This window comes from Plectrocnemia conspersa, unplaced genomic scaffold, assembly GCF_051122295.1.
Source record: "Plectrocnemia conspersa isolate PC_06_02 unplaced genomic scaffold, ASM5112229v1 ptg000011l, whole genome shotgun sequence".
NCBI classification, from domain to species: Eukaryota; Metazoa; Arthropoda; class Insecta; order Trichoptera; family Polycentropodidae; genus Plectrocnemia; species Plectrocnemia conspersa.
Window position 1 is genome coordinate 11,559,549 of NW_028277175.1, and position 22,443 is coordinate 11,581,991.

The following is a 22,443-nucleotide window of genomic DNA, read 5'->3' on the forward strand; positions in this document are numbered from 1 at the left end:
ATCCAAATATTTAAAAAAAAGGACAAAAAAGGTTATAAATTTAAGAGTCTTGAATCTATCCAGAAAATATTTTTTAAAATGTCATTTCCGTGAAATTATATTGGAGTACATTATCACCGGTAGATTTTTTATGGCTCCGTTTGTATCTGGACTAGAATAATGTATGCAGATTGTGTGTTAGAGAAGCAGGAAGTTGATTTCTCAAAGAAAGTCTTCTTCTCTGATAAGGCTCATTTCTATGTCTCTGGATATGTTAATAAGCAAAATTGTCGCATATGGGGTAAGGAAAATTCTCATGTGATTCACAAGAGAACATTACATGCCCAAAAAGTGAGTGTTTGGTGCGAATTGTGGTCAAGTAGCGTCATTGGGCCTTACTTTTTCGAAAACGATGGTAGTCGGACTATCGGAGAGCACTATAGGCGCATGATAACCAATTATTTTGGAGACGAAATTAATGATATTGACGTGGAAGCTACGTGGTTCCATGAAGACGGCTCAACTTGCAACAAACCGGGTGAAATGTTGGACGTTTTGCGAAAAAGTTCTCAGGTCGCATTATTTCACGTTTTGTTGATGTCAACTGGCCGCCATGATCATGCGATTTAATGCCATTGGATATTTTTTGTTGGGTTACACTAAGAATCGTGTCTACGCCGATAGATCCAAAACGTTTGAGCACCTAAAATCCAACAGCTTGATTGGAATATCTTAAATTCATTTCATCGATCACAGATATTATTTCTTACCGGAGATATATCCTGGTTGTTTTTTAGTTAGTTTTATATCTAGTGTGTGGCCCTTGTCTTCGTTTCGACTAGTGGTCAGAGAACCGGGTAAATTACCCTGAAGTTAGTAAAAAAATATTGGGGGTAATGAAATCGAATATTTTAACTATGTATTTTATATCATCAGGTTCCATGGTCACTAACGTCTTGTGGCAGTGCAATAATCCCTCAACAATAAAATCCAAAATGTTCAAAGAGCCTTTGACAAAATTTGTCATGGGCATCATTGAAAGTTAGGCAACTTCGGTTTCTCAAACGGTCTAGTTAGCTTTTTTTTGTAAGTCACCGCTGTTAGTATGTGATCTATAGTAATCGTCGCTCTAATGAGTATTTTACTCATTCTGGAGTACCACAGGAATCCAATCTGAATCCTCCGCTCTTTTTGCTCTTCATAAACGACATATACATATGCGGCAATTGAGAAGTCGGAATATTTATTTGCACATATGTGAATTCCTTCTTTTTACAAAAATATCTGAAGTTGCTGTGGATATGGTCGGTCGACAAGTGTCACATTCTTATATTTTCTATATCCCCTTGCCCGGTGGCATTCTTTTACATTATAGACGGAAGTGTTTTAATCAGATATACTTCCTAGTATTAATAGATATACTTCCTAGTATTAATAGATATACCTCCTATTATTAATATTTTACAAGAGTATTTGAAGTATTTTATGAAACAAAGATGTACATAGATTTAATACTAGAGATAGAGATAATTTAAGGATAGGTAGGTATAAGAAAACGTCTATATTTAAAACTTTTTCGCGCAGAAATTCTTGGTGTGTTTTAGTGATATTATTTACCCGAAAACTTTTTGAAGTTAAGATTCAAAAAGCTTTGGAATAAAGCAATGCAATAATTATTATTAATCATCATAGCATGTGCAATGCTAAAAATATTTAATTGTGTAAAATCACAAATTTATCTATTACAATTGAAAAATATGTGTCATAATTGCATCACTTATATTTTGTAGGAATTCAATTGTATGTCGCGCGATAGTGCAATATTGTTTACTTTATTATCTATGCTTACATTGTCAAGCTATTACCGTCAATTGCAAGACAAGGTTTAATTAATTTTTTTCAGTCGAAAAGACCTTTCAAAAATGCAATCTTAAAAGCATTTACCATTATGTAGTTTTTTGAAAACTTAGGTTTCATATTCATAAAATCAAAATATATTACATATGATGACTATAAATTTATTTATCATTTTAAATGCATGATATATTTATATTATATATAGATATTATCATATATTATATAAATTTGATGATATATATATTATTTGTATAAGTTAGTTATATGAGCGGAGAACGGGTGGAGAAACGGAATGCAAGATGTTGATTCCTCCGTGTAGTATACAAACTCGTGCAACCTTGCAACGGACTAAGTGCTCACTGAACTGCAATTAAAATTTATCATAAATATCATACTTTGTTAATGAACATATATTACTTAAGCTATTTCTAGAATACAAATGTGACATACTAATTGAGCAGTATCAATCTCGGAGCACACAATAACTACTGCGTTTTTATTTTTCATGGATGTTTTGAAATCCTTTTTAATTTGCGGACCAAATGAAGAGATGCTTTGATCGCTGTATTGAACTCCGCTATGAGGAATGTTTATGCTGCCTTCTATATTAATACGATTGAATCTAAAAATGGTATAATAAAATTATTTATCAATGAATCACATACATATTTGAAAAGCAATTAGACTAACTGAATCATCGGACGAATATCAACAATGCATACGCTTCGATTATGTAGCAGTTGCAAGAAATCATCGCAACTGATTCTTGGACAAACTTCTTTGAATAAAATTTGACTTTCTATTTCAACTGATTTCTATACATAAAAAAATAGTATTTATATGAGTAATATATAATTCATTATAATAATAAAATGAATGTTGCTAAATAAGTACATATATCTCTATTACTTTTTAAGCAACATTCATAGCTTATAAAGATCTTACCAATGGTTCATTAGATACTTTATCACTTCCGAACTTACGAAATGAAATACTTTTTGGAGAAGTTCTGTACATCAACGTAGATTCCTTTAAAAAATATTTTTAATTATTATATCTATTAATTATGAAAAACGCATAACACTTACATTGACGCAATGTTCAATATCGACTTCGGGCAAATCAGAAAATAATAAGATACATTCGTTGAATCCTGACGACAATAGAGTGTCTCTTAATTGCTTCAGGATACCAACTCCCATGTAGAGCGGCAATGAACTATCGCCGATCAACAGAGCGTCCCATAAATGCAATATTTTATGCAACGGAAACACATCTGATACAGAAATATTAAAATAAATTACTCCACACTATGTAAAATATTATATAAATTTAAATATACTAACGCGAAAACATTGTGAGAAACCAAGGTATCGCAAATAGTTCGGGAACGAAATGGATGTTATATAAATGACTCGCTAATATTGGTTCATGATAAGCCGTCAATTGCCAAAACTTTGCCAAGTATTCTTTGATTACAGCACTGTTGTCTTTCAAGAAAAATTGATTCAAATATCTAGGTACAAAAGCAGAGAGGCAGGCGAAAGCTCTAGCTGTAATTTACATGATAAATTATATTATATTTAATAAATCATAAAATATACTTTTGGCTTACCTTCATTGTTAAAATTAAGATATAAAAACGGAGCCGATAAGCTATCCAATCCTTGCCAATAGACGTATTGGGGATTACTTAAAAGCCACGCCTTTAGAACTCTCCGTAAACCATTATGACCTGCACTTCCACTCAAAAGCCAGCAATATTGGTGACATCTCGGAATATCTACTTCGATCTAAAAAATAAAGTTGTAAAAAAATATAATATTTAAATCTTATTTATAGTATTAAATCATAAAAACCTGTCTATCTGTAATGGTTTGAGTTTCCTTATCAATTCTCATGTACTGTTCTTCAATATCACCTTTGATTCCTAGCAAAGCTGACCACACTTCTCCTCGAACTAACGGAGGAATATCAATTTCTGCTTCTTTCTTAATCAACAAAGATGTATAAGGATAACCCTATTGCAGCAAATAAAGCTATTCAATTAGTTTACCATTCTGAATACTGCTACAACAAATATATTAATACATACTCTCAACAGCCTTTCAAATAGTATTAATCGATGAAATTGATATTCGGTATCTCTCTCTCTAATAATTCTAGGTAATTGAGATGTTTCAATGCATCTTGGAGCTGAATTAATAACAGGGAAGAACTCTATTGAAGGAACATGTCCGAGTCTCGAAATTAACAATTCCATTCCAGAGATTGCAACTCTACGATCCATGAGAGCTAGGCTTTGACCGCCGATCGAACATCCATCCAGTAGAATAGCACTTTAAAATAAAAATACATATACAATTATTAACCAATACAAATTAAATGTTTCATATAATTCAACACCCTTAATTTTTTTAAATACATTGTAACCTCGACTTACTAGTGATTGCGTAAATTGCCATTAGTTTATTTTAATTTTCCCCATGGAAATCGATTAATGGCATATCAATTAATTTCAATGGGGAAAATTAATTGACATACGAGTAATGAGTTATGGACTTTGTCACGGTACGATTTAAACTCGTAAGTCTGTATATACAATTTTAGGTATAATCTTTAGCTACAAGAACTATTCATTGAATAATAAATTTAGCTAAAAGGTATCGATATACAGTGAAATCTTCCATAGCGAGTAAAACAAGCGACACTTTAGCATAATGAGTAAGAAGAGACAACAGATCCCTTGTGCAGGCTCGCGCCTGCTTCACGGCTATATGTCTGTGTTTAGCGCTCGTTACGCTAGCATCTTAGTATCCCATGTGATCGTATTTTTTCCTTACTTGGGTTCAGACTGATTATTTGTGATTTTTTTACTACAAATTTTAATAACCCTTGCAAGAATATCTCGCAAGAAAAAGTCACAAGAAAAATATGTAGTTTTTGCACCATTAGTTATGAATGAATGTGATAGGCTCAATTTGTACTTATGGTGCCCCAGCAATGTTGGGCAAAAATTCCGGATTTTTTTACATCGAAAGCTTTGCCAGAAAGTTAAAAACAACAATTAACTACTGCAATAAATGTAGTAAAATATATCCTCTGACGAGCGTTTCATCATCGTTTTTTTTAAAGATATCGTTGCTGCTCATACTGAGCTTCTTTATCACACCGAAGTATGATGGCTCTCTGAGGGCCGTATGCTAAATAGGGTTTTTGAATTGCGTGAAGAAATTATAGTTACTTACTAGCCAAAACTGTCATTTACCAATTATGCAATACTATAATATGCAACACGTTTTTTTTTTGCTCGTATGTCGAGACATTACTCGTATATCTAGTCAATTTTTTTAGGAACAAATTTTCTCGTATCTCGAAAATCTCATAAGCCAAGTCACTCGTAAGTCGAGGTTCCACTGTATATATAAAATAAGTAATTATTTCAAAACAGATTATATCCATTAGTTTATATTTTGAATTTGGTTAGCACCACAAGACAAAGCATAAGCTTTAAATTGCTACTGCACTTGCGACATGTACCAATATGAAAAGTGAATATGAAGTGTTTTTATTAAAACACTTTGAACAAGTATTTTTTTTAGACTAAATTATAATTCAATTTTAGTTCTATACAAGCTAAGGCTAATATATAAAAAAATAATTAGAATATTTAATTACATGGGCATTGATAGAATCGGCGGACTATTTTTAATGAGGCCTTGTTTACGAAGTTCCGATTGAATATCGCCACCAGCTAGCTGCCACCAATAATATAAAAGTGGCATTCGACATCCAAACAATCGATCGCCTCGCCTTTGCTTAGATATCTCTGTTATTCCTTCAAATAATTTATGATTCAAAACTTTTTTCGTAGATATTCGTTCGCGTGGAGAGATTTTAAGGCATGATTCAATCAGATTGATTAAGTTTACGTTCAGATCCTTAAAATAGATACATAGTAATTATATTTTATGATTATTTAATATGCTAAGATTAAGTTACTTGGTATGCTTCTATAAAATCGTGCTCTCTTGCAATTCTTTGGACAGGATTTGGTGTTTGAAGCAATGTCATCATACGTCTTAATACCGGACCAGGTTTTAATCCGGACCAAAGAGGTCCTAAAAATAATTCTAGTATAATAATACCGAAATTCCATATGTCGTTAGCTCTACCACCACCGCCTAGTATTGTCTCTGGACTGAGATATTTAGGTTGTCTAAAAAGTAAGTGATATTAAAATAACATTGTGCAATTAAAATACACAAATATAATATTAAGCTTACCCGATAGGGAAAGAAACGTCTTTTCCTTCATCAGTCATATAATACAAACCATAATTGACAAGCAAAACTTTTTTATTACTATCTAATAATATGTTATCAAAACTAAGATTCCGATGGATGATTCCCTGTTCATGTAAATGATTAAGGCCTTTTATTATCTGATGTGCGATCTGAAGTTTCTCTTCGAATGTAAAGTCTAAATTGATCTCCGAAAGTGGAGATCCTGTATATTCAGCTACAGTGATGATTCTTTCTGTATGAATATTATAAAATTGGGTATATTGAAGATAATAATTGAGAAATTGAAATATGCTTTATTTACCATGTTTCCCCCTAATAACGTCAAGATATGTACTTAGATTCGGATGGTTAATTGTCTTGAGGCGTTGAGCTCTTCCTAATATTGTGATAGAATTGGGAGTCAATGGTAATCCATTGCTTCCGCAAGTTTCGCCGGGATGACTTTTTGCAAAGAATGTGCAAGCACCAAATTTGGGGTTATCGTCGATTGCTGCCGAAGGCATATTGTTTTGAGTCCTATTCAATAAACAGTCATAATTACGCTCCTCAAAGGTCGAGGGCCGATCGTTCGACTGACAGCTGTCACTTGGAACATAAGCTCGCAAATGTTGTCCATAAACAATATTTTTATTTTAAAACAAATTAAATGTTATAATAATTTATAAACTATGCTAAAACACAATTTAGGAATTGAAATTTATAATTACGTTTTTTAATTAAACAACAATTGTAATTGTGAACAACTGAATATTAAAAATAACAATAGACCGTGAAATTTTTGTGTAAATTTCATATTAGAAATCAGAAACAAATTTTTCTTTATAAAATATATCATGTCAAAATATATCATCTTGACTAACCTTAGTAAAAAGACAAATTTACCATTAGGTTGCAAAATGGTGGTCTGGTTACGGCTAATAGCATTATTTTGATCAGGTCGATATATTTTTTTATAAAAAATACATTGTAAATATCCCTATTTAGCCAAGTAAAATGGCCACTCAAACTATTAAAAAAATTATGGCTCCGTCGGGAAAAATCCTAGAGAATAAAGTAACAAAAGCAAAAACGGTTTTTCATAAAAACTCCATTATGTAACACAAAAATGTAAAAAAACTTACAGGAATATTTAAAAACATATCTTATAAAACTTAGTGTACTTGAAAATTTTATCGGTCCGCATAGTAATTCCTATGTAAAATATAACAGCCATCAAAAAAGACATGCGATGAAACAAACTTTTAATACCTAGAACTCAATGTACTCTACAACTTTGCAAAACAATTGTTTATTACTGAAGTTATTTATATTTCTAAATAAATATAAGATGGCAAATATTAGATTAGGTGTCGACTTCCTAAATGCTATTTACATATTTTACAAACAAAAAAAGTTACTGATATGAATAAACTATATTAAAATATTTTTATGCTTTTAATATTTTTTCATGTATAAATCTATTCTTGGTGAATTGTTTTTAAATATTATTTCCTATATTTGAAGTGTCACTTTTGAAAATACAACGAAACACATAGAACATTTATTATTTTAATACAGTTTTTTAATAATATAACTTAATATTTATAGAAATATGTGATAATCAAAATTAATTAATAATGGCTTATTTTTTTCTTCTTATTTACAAATTTAGCAATATAAATAAAATTCGACATATATAAAATATTATTTCTATTTATAACTTTATAATTTGTTATAGTGACAATTACAACGCGCTTTTACATTTTCCATACTAATGATTGCAGCTTTTCATGTGAATATACAATAAACTCTTTTATATCGTATATAATATGTTCAGAGGTACTAAACGCACTATTTTACGAGTTAGAATTATTTTTTTAATAATTTTGATGTGCCTACATACGATGTGTAAATAGCATATTGTAAATATGTGAATTCGTAAGTACTGTTACTAAAAAAATATCATGATTTATATAATATATTTTATATAACATAAATATAATAAATAAATCGTTTGTGCATAGCGATACTCAAACTGTTCATCGTCTTATTTTTTTTTTAAAGAAGTCAAAGAAGATTGTTTAAATGAAAAATGCAAAGATGTAGAAAATTTATAATACAACAAAAGTAGGCGATGAGGCGTCAACGTTATAATAATTAAACCAACATGTAACTTTATTATCCCTGACTTACACCATTGTAGTTTTAAATCGTTCGCAGTAAAAGTAATAAACATTCATCAACAATGAAAATTATAACTATCCGCGCTATAAAATGTGTTAGAAATTTTTATAATGCAGCAATGCTCTTTTCATCTCGAATATGTCGACACCGCGTAATGGAACGAAAATTATAGTGCTGATTATAATAATTTATCACATAGTAAATATAAATAATATACTCCTACGCCTTAATAACGATAAAATCAAAAATATTTTTAAAGGTAAGCATATCACCTGGAGGATTTCTAAATTTTGGAGGAATCAAAAATTCTTTTTTAAATTGGAGTCAAGCTCCAAACCAATGCTCTGCCAATAGGTAAGTGAATTATTTATATCTAATACATTTTAAAATAAACCAAGATTTAAAAATTTGATTTAATAGTGTTAGGTTGTTAAATTTGGTGAATTTAGTGTGTAGTACAGCGCAAGCTTTAAACAGCACCGCAAGGGATGCTTGCTATGGATGTTTTGCGAGATTTGTAACATTACCGCAAGTATGAAAAAATTATTTATATTAGTAATAAATTAATTAAATACTGACATCCATAATAACGTGTATTTAGGGTCAACAGCAATTGATTGCTTTGAGTTTGTGTGCTTCTTTATATTTTACAGGAACGAACTATCAGAGCTGTGCAACAAGATTAACAGTAAGATGATTTTTATAATAACTATTTTGGTATATATGTGTATCTAGCATTTTTTTAAATATTCATTATACATATTTTATTTCATAGACTGTCTCCAATAGCAACACTGTTATTTATTCATTAACCCTCAACCAATGTACGTCTGGTTACTGCGAGTTTGTCCAATGTTTGCGAAGAGCTAATTTAAATAACTTGGTAATTTTAGAATATCTCATAATTAATTTTGTCATATCTACTAATCATTTCATTATATTTTTAGATGATTCAATGCTCCAGAGAAGTGATAGCCTTACAAGTAGTTAACCTCTCCTCAGATATTGACACAGTTCGTTATTACACCAACATGACCAGCTGTATTCTAGCTAAAACGCGATGCGGCCTCTTCAATCCGGTGACTGGAGATCCTCAAATACCCGGATACATTATAGTCAATAATGGAAAAACCAAGAACCAAGTTCCACTATATAATACTTTGCAAGTCACTCCTGATGGTTCATTGAGAATAGTAGCTTTCCCGGGGAATATTATGCCGAGTATATTCTGCTCTTCCCAGACGGCTTTGACGCAGTCAAATTGGGTAAATAATGAATGTCCATGATAAATTAGACGATTTAAAGATTAGTTCAAAGGTTACCTACCAGCTTCCTAGAAATATGATTTAAGTTTTTTTTAATTCTGTGATATGTTTAAGTACTGTAATGCGTAGCGAGAAATTTTAAAACGCGATGTATGTGTTGTCGTGCAGTGAAATATTATCGTTCGAGCGTGACTGCGCATTGTCGTGCAAGAGAATTGGACCTTCTCTATAGAGCAATTTGAGGAACAGATTTTATAACAATAATTCTAATCGCTTCGCCAGATTAAAAACCAAACCATCACCATATTATGTTTTGCTATACTTTAGGTTTTACGAATTGCTTTAACGCATATTTTTTCTTACCATTATGCTGGCCGCTTTCTATTGTTGTAAATGATCTACTTTTTTTTGAACGTTACAATATAATCAAGAAGTGGATCTTTTCAGTTGCATGCATAAAAAAATGCAGAGCAAACTTCGTAACAGCATTTTTTTGTGTGGCACATTTTTGATTTTCTTTGATGATCCAGAAATGTTTCCTTGAGTTGCTCGTTATCAATTTAAGAAAATCACCCACGACCTTTCACATCTTCAAAGTTCTCACACGTTCCTTAACATGAATGCATTTTATCTACCTAAAAATCATTTGAATATTCACCTGACTAACAATTAACAATTATAGTTATATAAAAATAATAACTTTTTTCTGAATGTGTACATTTGAATTTTCGCTGATCTTTCGATATTATTTTTAATATAAATTAAATTTGTCGTGTCGCCGTTTTTCTTGCGCTGTTTTGTTGATGCACTATTTTGTTGGTGCTGTTTTGTACTACGCCATTTTGTTACAGAGTTCTATTAAATACATAAACATCTAGGCTTCTATATTAGTATGGAAAAATATAATCAGTAGGCGGCTTCAGTTTTTTATTATGTATTTAAATATATATAACAATATTTTATGTACGACGACAACAGATATATTTTATAGGTCACTATAGTCAGATAAACAAATTACGTAACGTATTGGTTGATATTGATCGTTTCTTCGTAAAATGCAATGAAATATATATCTTAATAATAATAATAAATTGCATATTTTGATTTGTTTAATTTTTATTTAAGTCTCAGAATATATTAGCATAATTTATGTTTCGCATTAATTTTAAATTATAATTGCCACTTTATGCAGTGGCTCAATATATCACGTTGCATAAGTCTTTGCATTTTAAAAAATGTATAACTTTTTAATGGAATATTTTTGTTTCGACATTTTCAACCCTAAATCAACAATGGCAGTGGAGATAAAATTATCTCAATTTAGCTATAGTATGCTTTATGATATTCAATTCATTGTTAAATAGATCTGTAATGTGATGGAGGGATACTATTAGGTTTAAAAAATGTCAAATGTAATTCAAAAAATTTCGTCAGTAATTCTTGTGGTTGTTAGTGAGGATATTAGGGCTGCCATCGACGCAGATCTGAGATTAATGGTATGTGAGCAAGTACAGAAGCTCAAAGAGTCGCATAAATCAGTAAACAAATTGTTTGATATCTCAATATGCCAATCATTAGTAATTCTAGATCAGAAAAATATTTTTGTTACTGGAAAGCAGATCCTTTACGTTAGCACGCGACGTAAAAGGTAGCGGTTGGATGCTATCAACACCCAATTGCAACTCTAATAACAGGATAACACCCCAAGAAGATAATGTGTTGCATTTGATGCGATATAGCAATTTTATTTATAAGAATACTATAGAAAAAATCAATGGATTTTCTTGGGAACATATTTATCATCCGCGGCTTTCTTAGACATTGCTCTAAATGATTATCACAGTTTAAGATTCCTGAAACACTTTTTAGGTGAAGAATAGTATCTTTCTAAAACTGATATAAAAGCAACATTAAAGAATTTATTGCTTCCAAAAATTAATTATTTTTTTTAAAGTATCACAAATTTATTGAAAGAATCACAAGTATATTTTTTTACTTATTTAACTTTCACCCCGAAAAACGCAAAGACTTATGGAACAGTCTGTATTTATATCATTATATAAAATATTATCACAAAATTAATTAAATATATGTACATTACACAAACAATAAATATATTATTATTATTTTTTAAGATCTTATTTAAATGGTTATGAAGACCTTTTTCTTTTTCATCGAGTAAGAAATCAATATCCATAGCATCATGCCCCACAGTGACTCCAAAGTAGAAATGAAGTGAGTCCTCATACCTTCGTAGGACCAATGGAATGGAAACATTTTGTTACAAATCATGTGTCCCACGTACATCACGATGGAGTTCATTCCAGGCTGTATAAAAGGAGAACCATCCCACCATTTGTACACATCGATCAAGACGTAGCAGAGTGACAATAGGGCGAAGGATATTGATGTTGTCACTAAAACGAAGGACAAAGACCTGAAAATGCAAATTATTTTTTATATTATCTGATCTCTGTACTTATTGTATTCTATTTACGTAAATGCATAATATTTCAGGTGATCATACATAAATAGATTTTTGGTACTGTTCTGGCAATTTTATAATTTATTTAAAAAAAAACAGATTAAAGAGGTCAAGAACAAGATCGCACCGTCAATGGCATGGTGGCTTTAGTGAAAGTTATTATGTTCACTGTACGTGTGTTGTATTTTATAATAACTTTGTACAAGGATTTTGCATAGTTTTTGCTCAAAGATAAACTATGCATGTTATGTGTAAAATAATATAAATTAGTATTTCCCTATAAAATATTTTGCATAGATAAAATAATCAAAAATATTTTTAATTACAAATATATATGTGTATATACATTTTATACTGCATTGACTTAAATCTGAGGCTTCTCAATTGTTCACCAAAGATGTTAAAAAATGTAGGAAGGTAACGCATGATACCAGAATTCAGGAACGATTTTTTAAATCAATTAAAAGGTAATGTACGTATGTATGTATATCAAATCATACTGTCGATTCTTAGAATTTTGACTATGCTGATGACACGACACTTAAAAATATAAAATGAAATATGCTATTTTAAATCACGTATTCTAAATGGCATTTGTATTTGATAAATTGTGTGATATCAAATGATATCGTTTCGTTCAGTACACACTATCTCAACTTTATCATTAAAATAGCATATATAGATCAAAAATTTAAAGATAATGTTGGCATACCACAGATTTTTGTTTATCGGAATAGCTCCGTCATTTTCTGTAAATTCACATAGAGCACCTCCAATTAACCCAGTAATCAAAGCCCATGTAAGCCATCTACCGATGAGCTGTTTCGGCTTTTGAAAATGCAGCATTGTATTTCCAGCTTGGACTCCAAAGAACACATGGAAGATTGACATCAAACAACCTATTAAATCATATAATGGCATTTCATATAACAATACATATATAAAAATGTTGCATACCAAAAACACCCTCTGGATCAATAGGTTGTGCATTGTATATTTTCACAATTTCAGCGTTTTGATATAGATGTTGTTTGCTAAGTGTCATAGTGTCTATGTAATTTTGTATTCCTCCGGTGCAGTTTATGTGTTTAAAATTTTCATGCATGCCACCAGGACCGAAGTAGCCTCTAAAAAAATTATTAAAAATCTTAAATTATATCTATTCATTTAAATACAGCTACCGCTGAATCTATATAATATAAGGCAGCAAAAAAGTGTATACTCTATTTGCGTTAACACAGTCAGTTTTAGAGCTATCCATTTTATCATTATTCATAATTGAGAAAGATATGACAAGTTTGGGTTTACGCCCACTGGGACAATGCACATCTGTTGAGATGATTTGTGTCTTCTTTTTATGTCTATGTTTTTTATTTTTTTTTAAATTATTATATATTGTATATTTTTCACGCTGTAACGCATTAGGATAACCGTTCATATTACAATGATCTTAATTTTAATTAATAATTAAAAAATAATAGAGCCGAGCATTTTAGAAGATTTTTCGCAGACATCGTTTCGTATCAAGAGAGCCTCAACTTGTTCTCTAAAGTAATTTAGAGATCCTTAGTGATCTTTAGTCTATCCATCGCTAATATTTCCACAGCAGCAATATTTTCTTTGTCGATTTCAATAGTTAATAGACCTCTGCGCTCATAGTTAAATCCGTCGATTTAATGATTTCCGGTATATTCTAATTTAATAGCCTGCGAACTCTGTATGAAAATGATTTGCTCTTTGTGAATTAACTTTGTAAACATCAGAGCTATTTTTCAAGTACAAGCAATTGGGATACAATCATTTTTAACCAGGAAATAAGAATCTGATGCATATTATATTCTAATGATTCTGAGTAAAATTTGAGAATTATCATAAACAAGTAATATTAAGGTGAAAAGATGGACTTACTTGTCGCATCCCGGCGCTGGTACAACGAACATTATTGTCAAATAGATGATTAACAAAACAATCATGATCAGCCATTGCCATCCCAGCTCTATTATGTCTTGAAAGGCCGCAATGAATTTATTCTGTAAAATACATCGTTCACCATTAATACAAAGAAACTCAAAACGCTTTTTAAACAACACAGTACCTCACTCTCTCCATTCCATTTTCTCGACATCACAACCATCATGCTCGCAGTAAAGAAAAACGAAATACCAAATCTTTGCAAAACCCCAAAGACTCGCATCTTCTCCACGTCGTTATCAAATATGGTGTTAAGTGCAAGTCCCATCAGGAACAATGTGCACGAGCGCTGAAATTAATACATTTATGATTAGTTATTCTTACCATGCTAAGTAAAAATAAAATTCTTAATTACCCTGAATATGTTGGTTAATGATTCGTATTTGGGGACGTTTTTCGATATAAGCGATTTCACTGATATCGGTATACAAACGCCCATTATCCACAAAAAGAAAGGAAACAGAAAATCAGGAATCGTCAAACCGTTCCAAGTGGTATGTCCCATCCACCAATAGCCACCGCCTCCGTCGTTTACGAATATCATCAAAACTATGCTCATTCTAATAATAATAAATAATAATATCAGTGCGTTTTTATTAACTATTTTTAATTAGAAATTCATAAATTATGGATAAACTACCAGTCGATATTTTTTTAATATCGTTTTAAACAAAAAAAATATATGTATAGTCCGTCCAAGATATGAACGCTCATTGCTACAGTATTGGTGAGAGAATATAACAGGGTGACCATGTGAAATTAAACATTCAATTATTTTTTCCTATTTTAATTTAATTTATTGAAGATAAAGTAAGATATCACTTTATTACTTATTTTAATTATTTATATACATATTTAACTCAAAAACATGATAGTAGTTTTGGAATCACACAGGTTGAATATCTGTTGAATATAATATTTTTAAAAATACCAATAGAATATTACAGGAATTGTTTTATTGCTTACAAAATTCCACAACATAACAATAATTTATAATAAAAATATAACACTTTATAATTTTTAATTCAATTTTCAACGTATCGTCACCCTACCCTTAAAACAGCTCTGATTTAGTATTGGTATCGTTCTCCTATCGGTGTAAACAAATTCGCGGAGAACTGTATATGTATGCATGCATGCGTACACGCACCCTTGTTTCCAACACAACGATGATGAGCGTTAACATCTTGGATGGACTATATGCATGATTTTAAATATTTTTTTGCACGACACATAAAATATTCTTGGATCATCTGAATTAGATTTATAAAAATATAGTTATTTAATCAATCATCACATTGATTTAAATAAAGTTATAAAATATATAAACTAGTCATATAAATGATAAAATCGACTATTACATGCTAAGAAAAATCTTAATTTTCAAAATATACGTTTTGGTAACAGCGCTTAATAAATGTTATTAAATATTTATTGTAAAATTACTAGCTAAGTAATGCGTATAATTTTGCGACTATAATAAATAAATAACAATATATATAATATTTTAAAATATTTTTTTTCACCTTGAAAAATCATTTTAATGTAAAATCATAATTTAATTTAATCAACTATAAAATTTTAAATATGTTATCAAAAAATAATACGAGATCTTAGAGAACAAAATTAACGATACAGTTAAAAGCAGTGTTATTTTATCTTATCATTGTTTTGTGACAAAAATCGTGTTATGTTACAGTATTATGATATATATGTGAATTTCATTTTCAGTCTACATTTCCACATTGTACAGTGGCGGGGGGGGGGGCGGAGAGGGCGGGCCACCCCGGGCGGCACTTGCTTGGGGGCGGCATATTCGCGATAGAATCGTCTAGTGTTGTTATTAATCCTGAATAAACTAAAATTTATGTAAATCTACGAATAGCAAGAACTTAACAATAATCAATTTATTTTTAGAAGAAATGCTGATTTTATGACCCTGCAAAAAAATGTATGGGGGGACGCCAATTTTAAGGACTGCCCCGAGTAGCGCATACCCTAGCTACGCCACTGACATTGTATATATTATTAAATACATATAATACATACCCTCTAAAAGTATCTAAAGCTCTGATCCTTTTTCTCGCTGGAGCCTTTTCTTGTAGCACATCTTCAATCTCAACTTTGAAATATTTGTTCTTTAGGTAGGTGCCTATTTTGCATATAGCGTATATACCGAGTAAGCAAAAGAACACTATGACAAGAGCTGGAAAATAATTAAGAAATACAGGATTATCATAATTTTTATTTGAAATATTATTGATATACATATTTGCTAAGTATTTCACTAATGAAAATGGTCTAAATTTAGTATTAAATGTTAGACGTTTTTCAATAAATCACTTTAAGCCGAAGGCATACATTTTGTCATTTAGTTGTTTATATAATACACAATGATTTTGAATTGTCTAAATATCTAAACATACTTCGTGTTTTTGTTTTTTTAAGGGTTCGTACCCTAAGGGGTGCGACTTCGTAGCCAGAAAGATGCTGTTGGAAACTGGTAATAATTTATTATATAATTACATATATTACGACATACTATGGTGGGCGAGTATTGTTATTCTTTGAGCAGTAGAAGGATGATGTACAGTGGATAGTCCTCAGCAGTCTTGTAGTTGTGGCAGCGACGTTGTAGTGCAGGTTCGTTCCTCTCTGCTGCGGTGATCGTATGGCAGAGTCTCTCTACTCCTGACCGTCTATGACTACATGCCCGTATCTGATCTCTCCTCATTGGAGACCGGCTTTAAGTATCAAGGGTTGCAACGCTTTTTAACGAATCACAACCATCCAGACATTTGTTGCAATTATTCTTCGAGCAACGAAATATGTCCACGCCTCTAGAAAGTGACATTTGCATGCTGAACGCGAGGTCGAAAGGTGCAACGGGAATAATGTATCTGTCAGGTGATTATTTTCTGTGCCCGTTTCGCAATAAAGAAATATTATTTCAATGCATCGGAGAACTTACGTGTTATTTATGTGAAAGCATTTTTTTTGACGTAACGAGAGCTTTTTTGTGGTCACTTCTATTACACTCTATTGTCAAGTTCATCTTTAATATGTCGTGGTTAATGTTTCAATAAAAAGATCCCCACTAGTTTGAAGATTGCCAGTGCCGAAACAGTTCAAATTTTACATTTAAATGACTTTGTATTACATGATTCTTTCATGTTGGAATATGTTTTAATAATTATAATTTATGATACTTACGTAAATGTATATTTACTGGTTCCTTTTCGGGGGTTAATGTGCACTTCACTTCATCCAGAGCATACACACCAAATTCTCCCATGTCATGACTTACTTTACAAAATTTGTCAGTGCTTGAACTATAAAAATGTGTATTCATATTTAATTACGTAAATTATTCTTAAATTATAAGATGGTGTTTATAATCTTACTCGTCAGGAAGTGTTGGTTTATCTTCATTTGATATCATCCATTTTTGACCATATTTGACGTTTATTATTAAATTACTGATTGTTTCATTTAGGTTTACATGCTTTCTATACGGACACTAAAATATCACAATAGAATTAATGTAAACAATAAATATTACTTGAGAGTCATTTTCAGACATGTCACATTTATTTTTATTTTGACCATATATTTATTTTGTAAATCAAAATAAAAGCAATCAGTGTTGTAATGTCTCAATTGTGACTAATCTGATTTGTTCTATATTTTTACATATATAATACATATAACAGAATCATAAGAAATGAACATGTCTGATTTTGATTCTAAATATCATAAATATATTAATATATATTAAATCTAACCTTTACACATTCATTTGAGAGGCTGAAAAGATATGCTTTTGCTTCTTTTATTGCCACTCTCAAGTAAGCTTGGTCCATATCGAGTTTAGACATATCCAATTCATTATGCTCACCAGGATTTTCTACCCAAGACATTTTTATCGAGGTTTTGACTGTCGTTGTTTTTACGAAAAAAATGTCATTTCTTCTGCAAAAGGAAAGTGGTTCAAGGTTTTTCATTTCTTTTATTGAGATCCATGTGTGGGCTGATGTTCGATACGTTCAAAGCCTTGGCCTGACTGATCGTCTCGTTTTGTCATTATTTTTTGGCAACGGTTGCAATCTCACTAGATTGACAGAAGGTCAACAGATATAAGCATAATGTATATTGCTTTTAATCAAAACGATAAACGACTCAACGCAATAGTTGTCGTTTTTAATAATAAATGTATTTTTTAGGTCTTAGTCGAGTGTTTCATTAACATTATCTGATATGGAATTACGAATGATAACTGGCGTGGAATTAACACTAATTGATACAATCTAGAAATCCCTTACGTCATTGTCGAAATGCGCTCATGGACTTCTAACTTCTTCAGTAATAAGGTAGTTCAAAACTACTTTAAATATTATTTGTACTTTCGTTATAATCATAGTGAAATCAAATATACGTCGTTGTACAATCATTGATGCAAATAAGAGTTGATTTCCCTTTCTAATCTTGTTTCGAACTTGATTTAAAATCTTATCGGATAATGATACAAATATGTTACGTTTTTACAATACTGTTTAAAAAATGCATTCATAAGAACAACATTGTGTAATTATTTGAAACATCAATTGCGAGGCTTATTCGGATCAGTTTTAATGATCATGATGAAAGTGAGTTAAATTATTATTTAAACATTTATGATGTTCCGTCAGATTTTTCGTTGTGGATAAGCCGTAGAGAAGATTAAAACGCTCGAAGATTTGTTGAAGATCTATTAAAGTGATAATCATTTGACGATGTGTCGATTTTGATGGGAATCGGAAAAGTGACTGAATTAAACTAATGGGTGCCGCACTAGCTAACTCCGGTAAGTCCAATGGAAATGCGCCAATGCTTGCATTTATCCAGTGCATTATTACTGGGAAGAAAATGCAATGAGAATTTTTTTAGGACATATGTCTGATTTCAAAGGTTTTATTTAATTTGAATTGCTACCAAATAACAAATTCAACACTCCGTGCAATTAGAGAGAATTCAATAAAAAAATGTGCAGTACTGGTTAATAAGTGTGTGGTTTCTTACACCACGATAACGCAAAGATCACTATTCGTTTGTTTCTCTCTTAATTTTTTTTACGTAAAAATACATATTTTTAAAACATTATCTTTTATTGTAACTGATAGATTAACTAAAAACGGTTAAAATATTATTGTAAGTTTAATGTTAGAGCCACATGCACGTCGCCTTTTATATATAAATAAACTAATAATATTATTTTTTTATATATGATTTATTTAACCTACATTATAGTTATGACATTATTTATTAAGATTCATAGTATTTTATTAAATAACATGCATTTTTCTGGCCAAATTCAAGGGCCCTTGTTTAGAATCTACGTCAAAAGTAATAAAACCATGCCGTCACAGTGGAAATGCTCAGCTATCTAGCGTTCATATTAACACTTTCTATAACAATATTACGACGTACAATAAGTGAGAATCGAATCAATCGTATCTAAACCGAATTTTGACCAATATAAGAGCGCAAAAAACAATTATCACTTCTCAGAAGTAAAAAATCAACGTCAAAAGCAATAAAACCGTGTCGTCGCCGTCGCAGTGGTCATCGAGATGCGTCATCTGTCTGTACTTCTTCTGCTTATATTCCCCTGAGAGATGAGCTAGCTTTGTTTGTATTTTGGACTTGACCTAATTAAAGCTCTAAAGCTATGATTAGTCTTAGAACTTTCATTAGAGTAAATCCAAAAATGCTTGTCATTTAAGCTATAGCTAGTTTTAGAACTTTTATTAGGTTCGGTTTGGGTTAGAACAGCAAATGGACGTTTAGCAACTGTCACAAATTGAGTATTATAGACATTTTAGAGCAGCATATAATTTCACTAGCACCTATCAGTTTAATTATGTTTTCGCTAGTAGAAATATATATTTTACTGATGAAAATGTATTTGGACTTCACTAGTGAAAATAAAACTTTACTGAAAAATTCACATTCACTGTAAGATTTATACATAGCATGTAAATAAATATAAATAAGTATGCAAACGTATACATTACGATATATGAAAAGGTGTAAATCATATAATTTTACTAGTACCTAGCAGATAAATTATAGTTTCACTGGTAAAAATATATATCTAGCGGTGAAAATGTATTTCGATATGTATTCACTGAAATGAGATATTTAAAAAAATATTTTCGGAATTGATTCGAGAATCAACATATAGTCTTTTATTCGAGAATCAACATATAGTCTTATTTTGTTGCAAATTTTTTTTTTAGATTCAGCGAATTTTAGAAACATTTTACTAGGTACTATTACATATTACAGAACTAATGTAATTCGTATTATTTTCAGTTAATAAAATAGAAGCATTGAAGAATATGTAAATATTTTTGCTGCACGACTAAATAAGACTCATTTAAAAAAAATGTATTTTTTAATAATTAATTCTATTTGTTATTGCTTAAAATAAATACTATGGAAAGGAGTAGGGAGTAAAGAAATAAAAAATATTTTCAACTAAAAAAATTCAGAAAAAACATTATATATTAATATCAATTTATTATAACCCAATTCTGCCATGGATATTTCAAAGATCCGTAGCTCATGTTGGAAACTACGTTGCTGAATAGAATAACTAAATACAACAGTAGAAATTTCAGACATAAAAAGTAGTGCAAATTTCATGACGTCAGAGTTTACTGTACGGGAGTTGTTGCTACTTTAGCAAAGAAATTTTCTGATCTTTATTTAATATACATTATTTATTATTTAATTAATTATTTTTTAGTTTTAGGACTTTTCTTTATATTCAATTTTTCTTTTATTTATCTGTATTTATCATAGGTAATTAGACTTTTACTTCCTGATGGCGACTTGCAACTAAAATTATTGATGGAATCGCTAGGTATATATATATAATGCTGCTTCATACAAACATGTGTAATAAATCCTATTCTAGTTTATGTGATAGTTCAATCAGGGCCGGCCCGAGGGGCAGGCAGTACAGGCGATCGCCTGGGGCGCTAGATTTTGTGGGGCGCCGTGATACCAAATAAAGGCGCAATATTCACTTAAAATTATCAAACAATATTGTTAAGAAATATAATCTGATATTAGTTTTTATACACTACTGTGTACTCTTTAAATTATTTCACACGTAAAAAATCACAACAAAAAATAAATTATAAATTCTTTAATACCCACAATCGTAAAAAAGAGCATGTTGTCAAATATAATATATTATTTATATAATTTGAATTATATTTTTGCGCTCATCAAGTATTAATAGGGGGGGGGGGGCGCAAATTTAGTTTTTGCCTGGGGCGCCAAATAACCTAGGGCCGGCCCTGAGTTCAATCCCTAACACTTTCATTATTATTTTTTCAGATTTAAACCGTTGTTGCTTAGAGTCTTTACTAAACAACGTCATGACCTGCTCAAATGAGATCCACTATCGTTGACCCCCAATTTATTTTTTCGCTGACATGGACACCCTGCAGGTTGTCGTTGACCCCTGGGATATAGACCACTTTGGGAATCAAAGGTTTGGATCAACGTTTTAGCATGAGATACGATGTACATATTAGATATCATATTAAAACGCGGGCGATCACAAATAGCGTCCCGGTCGACTGGTCGGTGGTGTCAACCATCGTAAATATGTACATACATATGTCATATAGATAAAATCAGAACGTTGACTTTGGATTTTTACTTGCATAAAGCTCGGTCTATACTATGTAATAAAACATATTAAATAACTCTTAAACAATTATATAATGTGAAAAATCAATAGAGAGCTATATAAAATTGATTTATTATTTAATGTGGACGTAGCTTAAGAATCATTAAAATATTGATAATTCACGATATTTATAGTTAAACCCACTATTGTGTAAAAAATACACAAAATATGTCTATGTTAAATAATGTAAAAAGAAAGGTATGAAAAAACATGATTTAAAATAATTCAAATTTCTAATCATTTCTGAACTATGCTACTAATTATATTTCACGTTACGTTTTTATAAACTATTATATGTTATAATAAATAATATATTTAAATTTACATACCATATAAACTAACAGGCAATATCATAACAAACAATTTTCACCCAGTAACTTTGCACAACAAGTTGCCAAAGCCACTTCTGCACACTGACTGGTTGCTATCAGTGAAACAAAGAGAGTTTTATACTCCCGCCATTTTTTCGCAACCTTTGATCGAATAATATAACAGATTGCTCAATTCAGTTGTACAAAATACGTAACATGATTACTGTAATATGTGAATACTTATGACTAACATCCTTTTGTAAATCCTTTAAAATGCGCAAAGTTTTGACCCTTTGAGTACTGATTTCGCCACATTGAAAACTGGTTTTTGAGGAAAATTTACATAAAAGAAACGCAT

At 30.7% G+C, this 22,443-nt stretch overlaps 3 protein-coding genes and 2 long non-coding RNA genes across 6 annotated transcripts; 2 read left to right on the plus strand and 3 right to left on the minus strand.

Annotated features, from left to right (window-relative positions):
- Positions 1–1,981: 1,981 nt before the first annotated feature.
- On the minus strand, positions 1,982–6,738 carry LOC148229519 (TBC domain-containing protein kinase-like protein). Its single transcript, XM_088198788.1, has 13 exons — positions 6,445–6,738; positions 6,123–6,375; positions 5,839–6,055; positions 5,515–5,777; positions 3,932–4,175; positions 3,696–3,857; positions 3,452–3,629; positions 3,183–3,389; positions 2,925–3,112; positions 2,782–2,865; positions 2,527–2,651; positions 2,287–2,458; positions 1,982–2,200 (listed from the first exon to the last, which is right to left on the minus strand). Exons 1-13 carry the CDS (start codon positions 6,644–6,646, stop codon positions 2,093–2,095), a joined length of 2,403 nt encoding a protein of 800 aa, XP_088054914.1. The 5' UTR covers positions 6,647–6,738; the 3' UTR covers positions 1,982–2,092.
- A 1,706-nt stretch (positions 6,739–8,444) lies between these two features.
- On the plus strand, positions 8,445–9,730 carry LOC148229520 (uncharacterized). The gene is made up of 6 exons (XM_088196853.1): positions 8,445–8,504; positions 8,566–8,660; positions 8,727–8,838; positions 8,908–8,994; positions 9,082–9,189; positions 9,254–9,730. Exons 1-6 carry the CDS (start codon positions 8,445–8,447, stop codon positions 9,590–9,592), a joined length of 801 nt encoding a protein of 266 aa, XP_088052979.1. The 3' UTR covers positions 9,593–9,730.
- Positions 9,731–10,669: 939 nt separating this feature from the next.
- On the minus strand, positions 10,670–22,197 carry Hgsnat (Heparan-alpha-glucosaminide N-acetyltransferase). 2 transcript variants are annotated; one of them, XM_088198792.1, is made up of 11 exons: positions 22,104–22,197; positions 17,813–17,999; positions 17,432–17,547; positions 17,241–17,359; positions 16,077–16,233; positions 14,383–14,587; positions 14,152–14,316; positions 13,965–14,086; positions 13,014–13,183; positions 12,769–12,955; positions 10,670–12,008 (listed from the first exon to the last, which is right to left on the minus strand). In XM_088198792.1, exons 2-11 carry the CDS (start codon positions 17,945–17,947, stop codon positions 11,714–11,716), a joined length of 1,671 nt encoding a protein of 556 aa, XP_088054918.1. In that variant the 5' UTR covers positions 17,948–17,999; positions 22,104–22,197; the 3' UTR covers positions 10,670–11,713. The 2 variants fall into 2 exon arrangements, with proteins under 2 accessions (XP_088054918.1, XP_088054917.1); XM_088198791.1 differs by lacking the exon at positions 22,104–22,197 and having other exon boundaries at positions 17,813–18,143.
- LOC148229522 (uncharacterized) lies at positions 16,511–17,134 on the minus strand. The gene is made up of 2 exons (XR_015811509.1): positions 16,999–17,134; positions 16,511–16,867 (listed from the first exon to the last, which is right to left on the minus strand). It is a non-coding gene; the product is annotated as an uncharacterized LOC148229522 (long non-coding RNA).
- Positions 20,843–22,197, plus strand: LOC148229523 (uncharacterized). Its single transcript, XR_015811510.1, has 2 exons — positions 20,843–20,999; positions 21,382–22,197. It is a non-coding gene; the product is annotated as an uncharacterized LOC148229523 (long non-coding RNA).
- Positions 22,198–22,443: the final 246 nt, after the last annotated feature.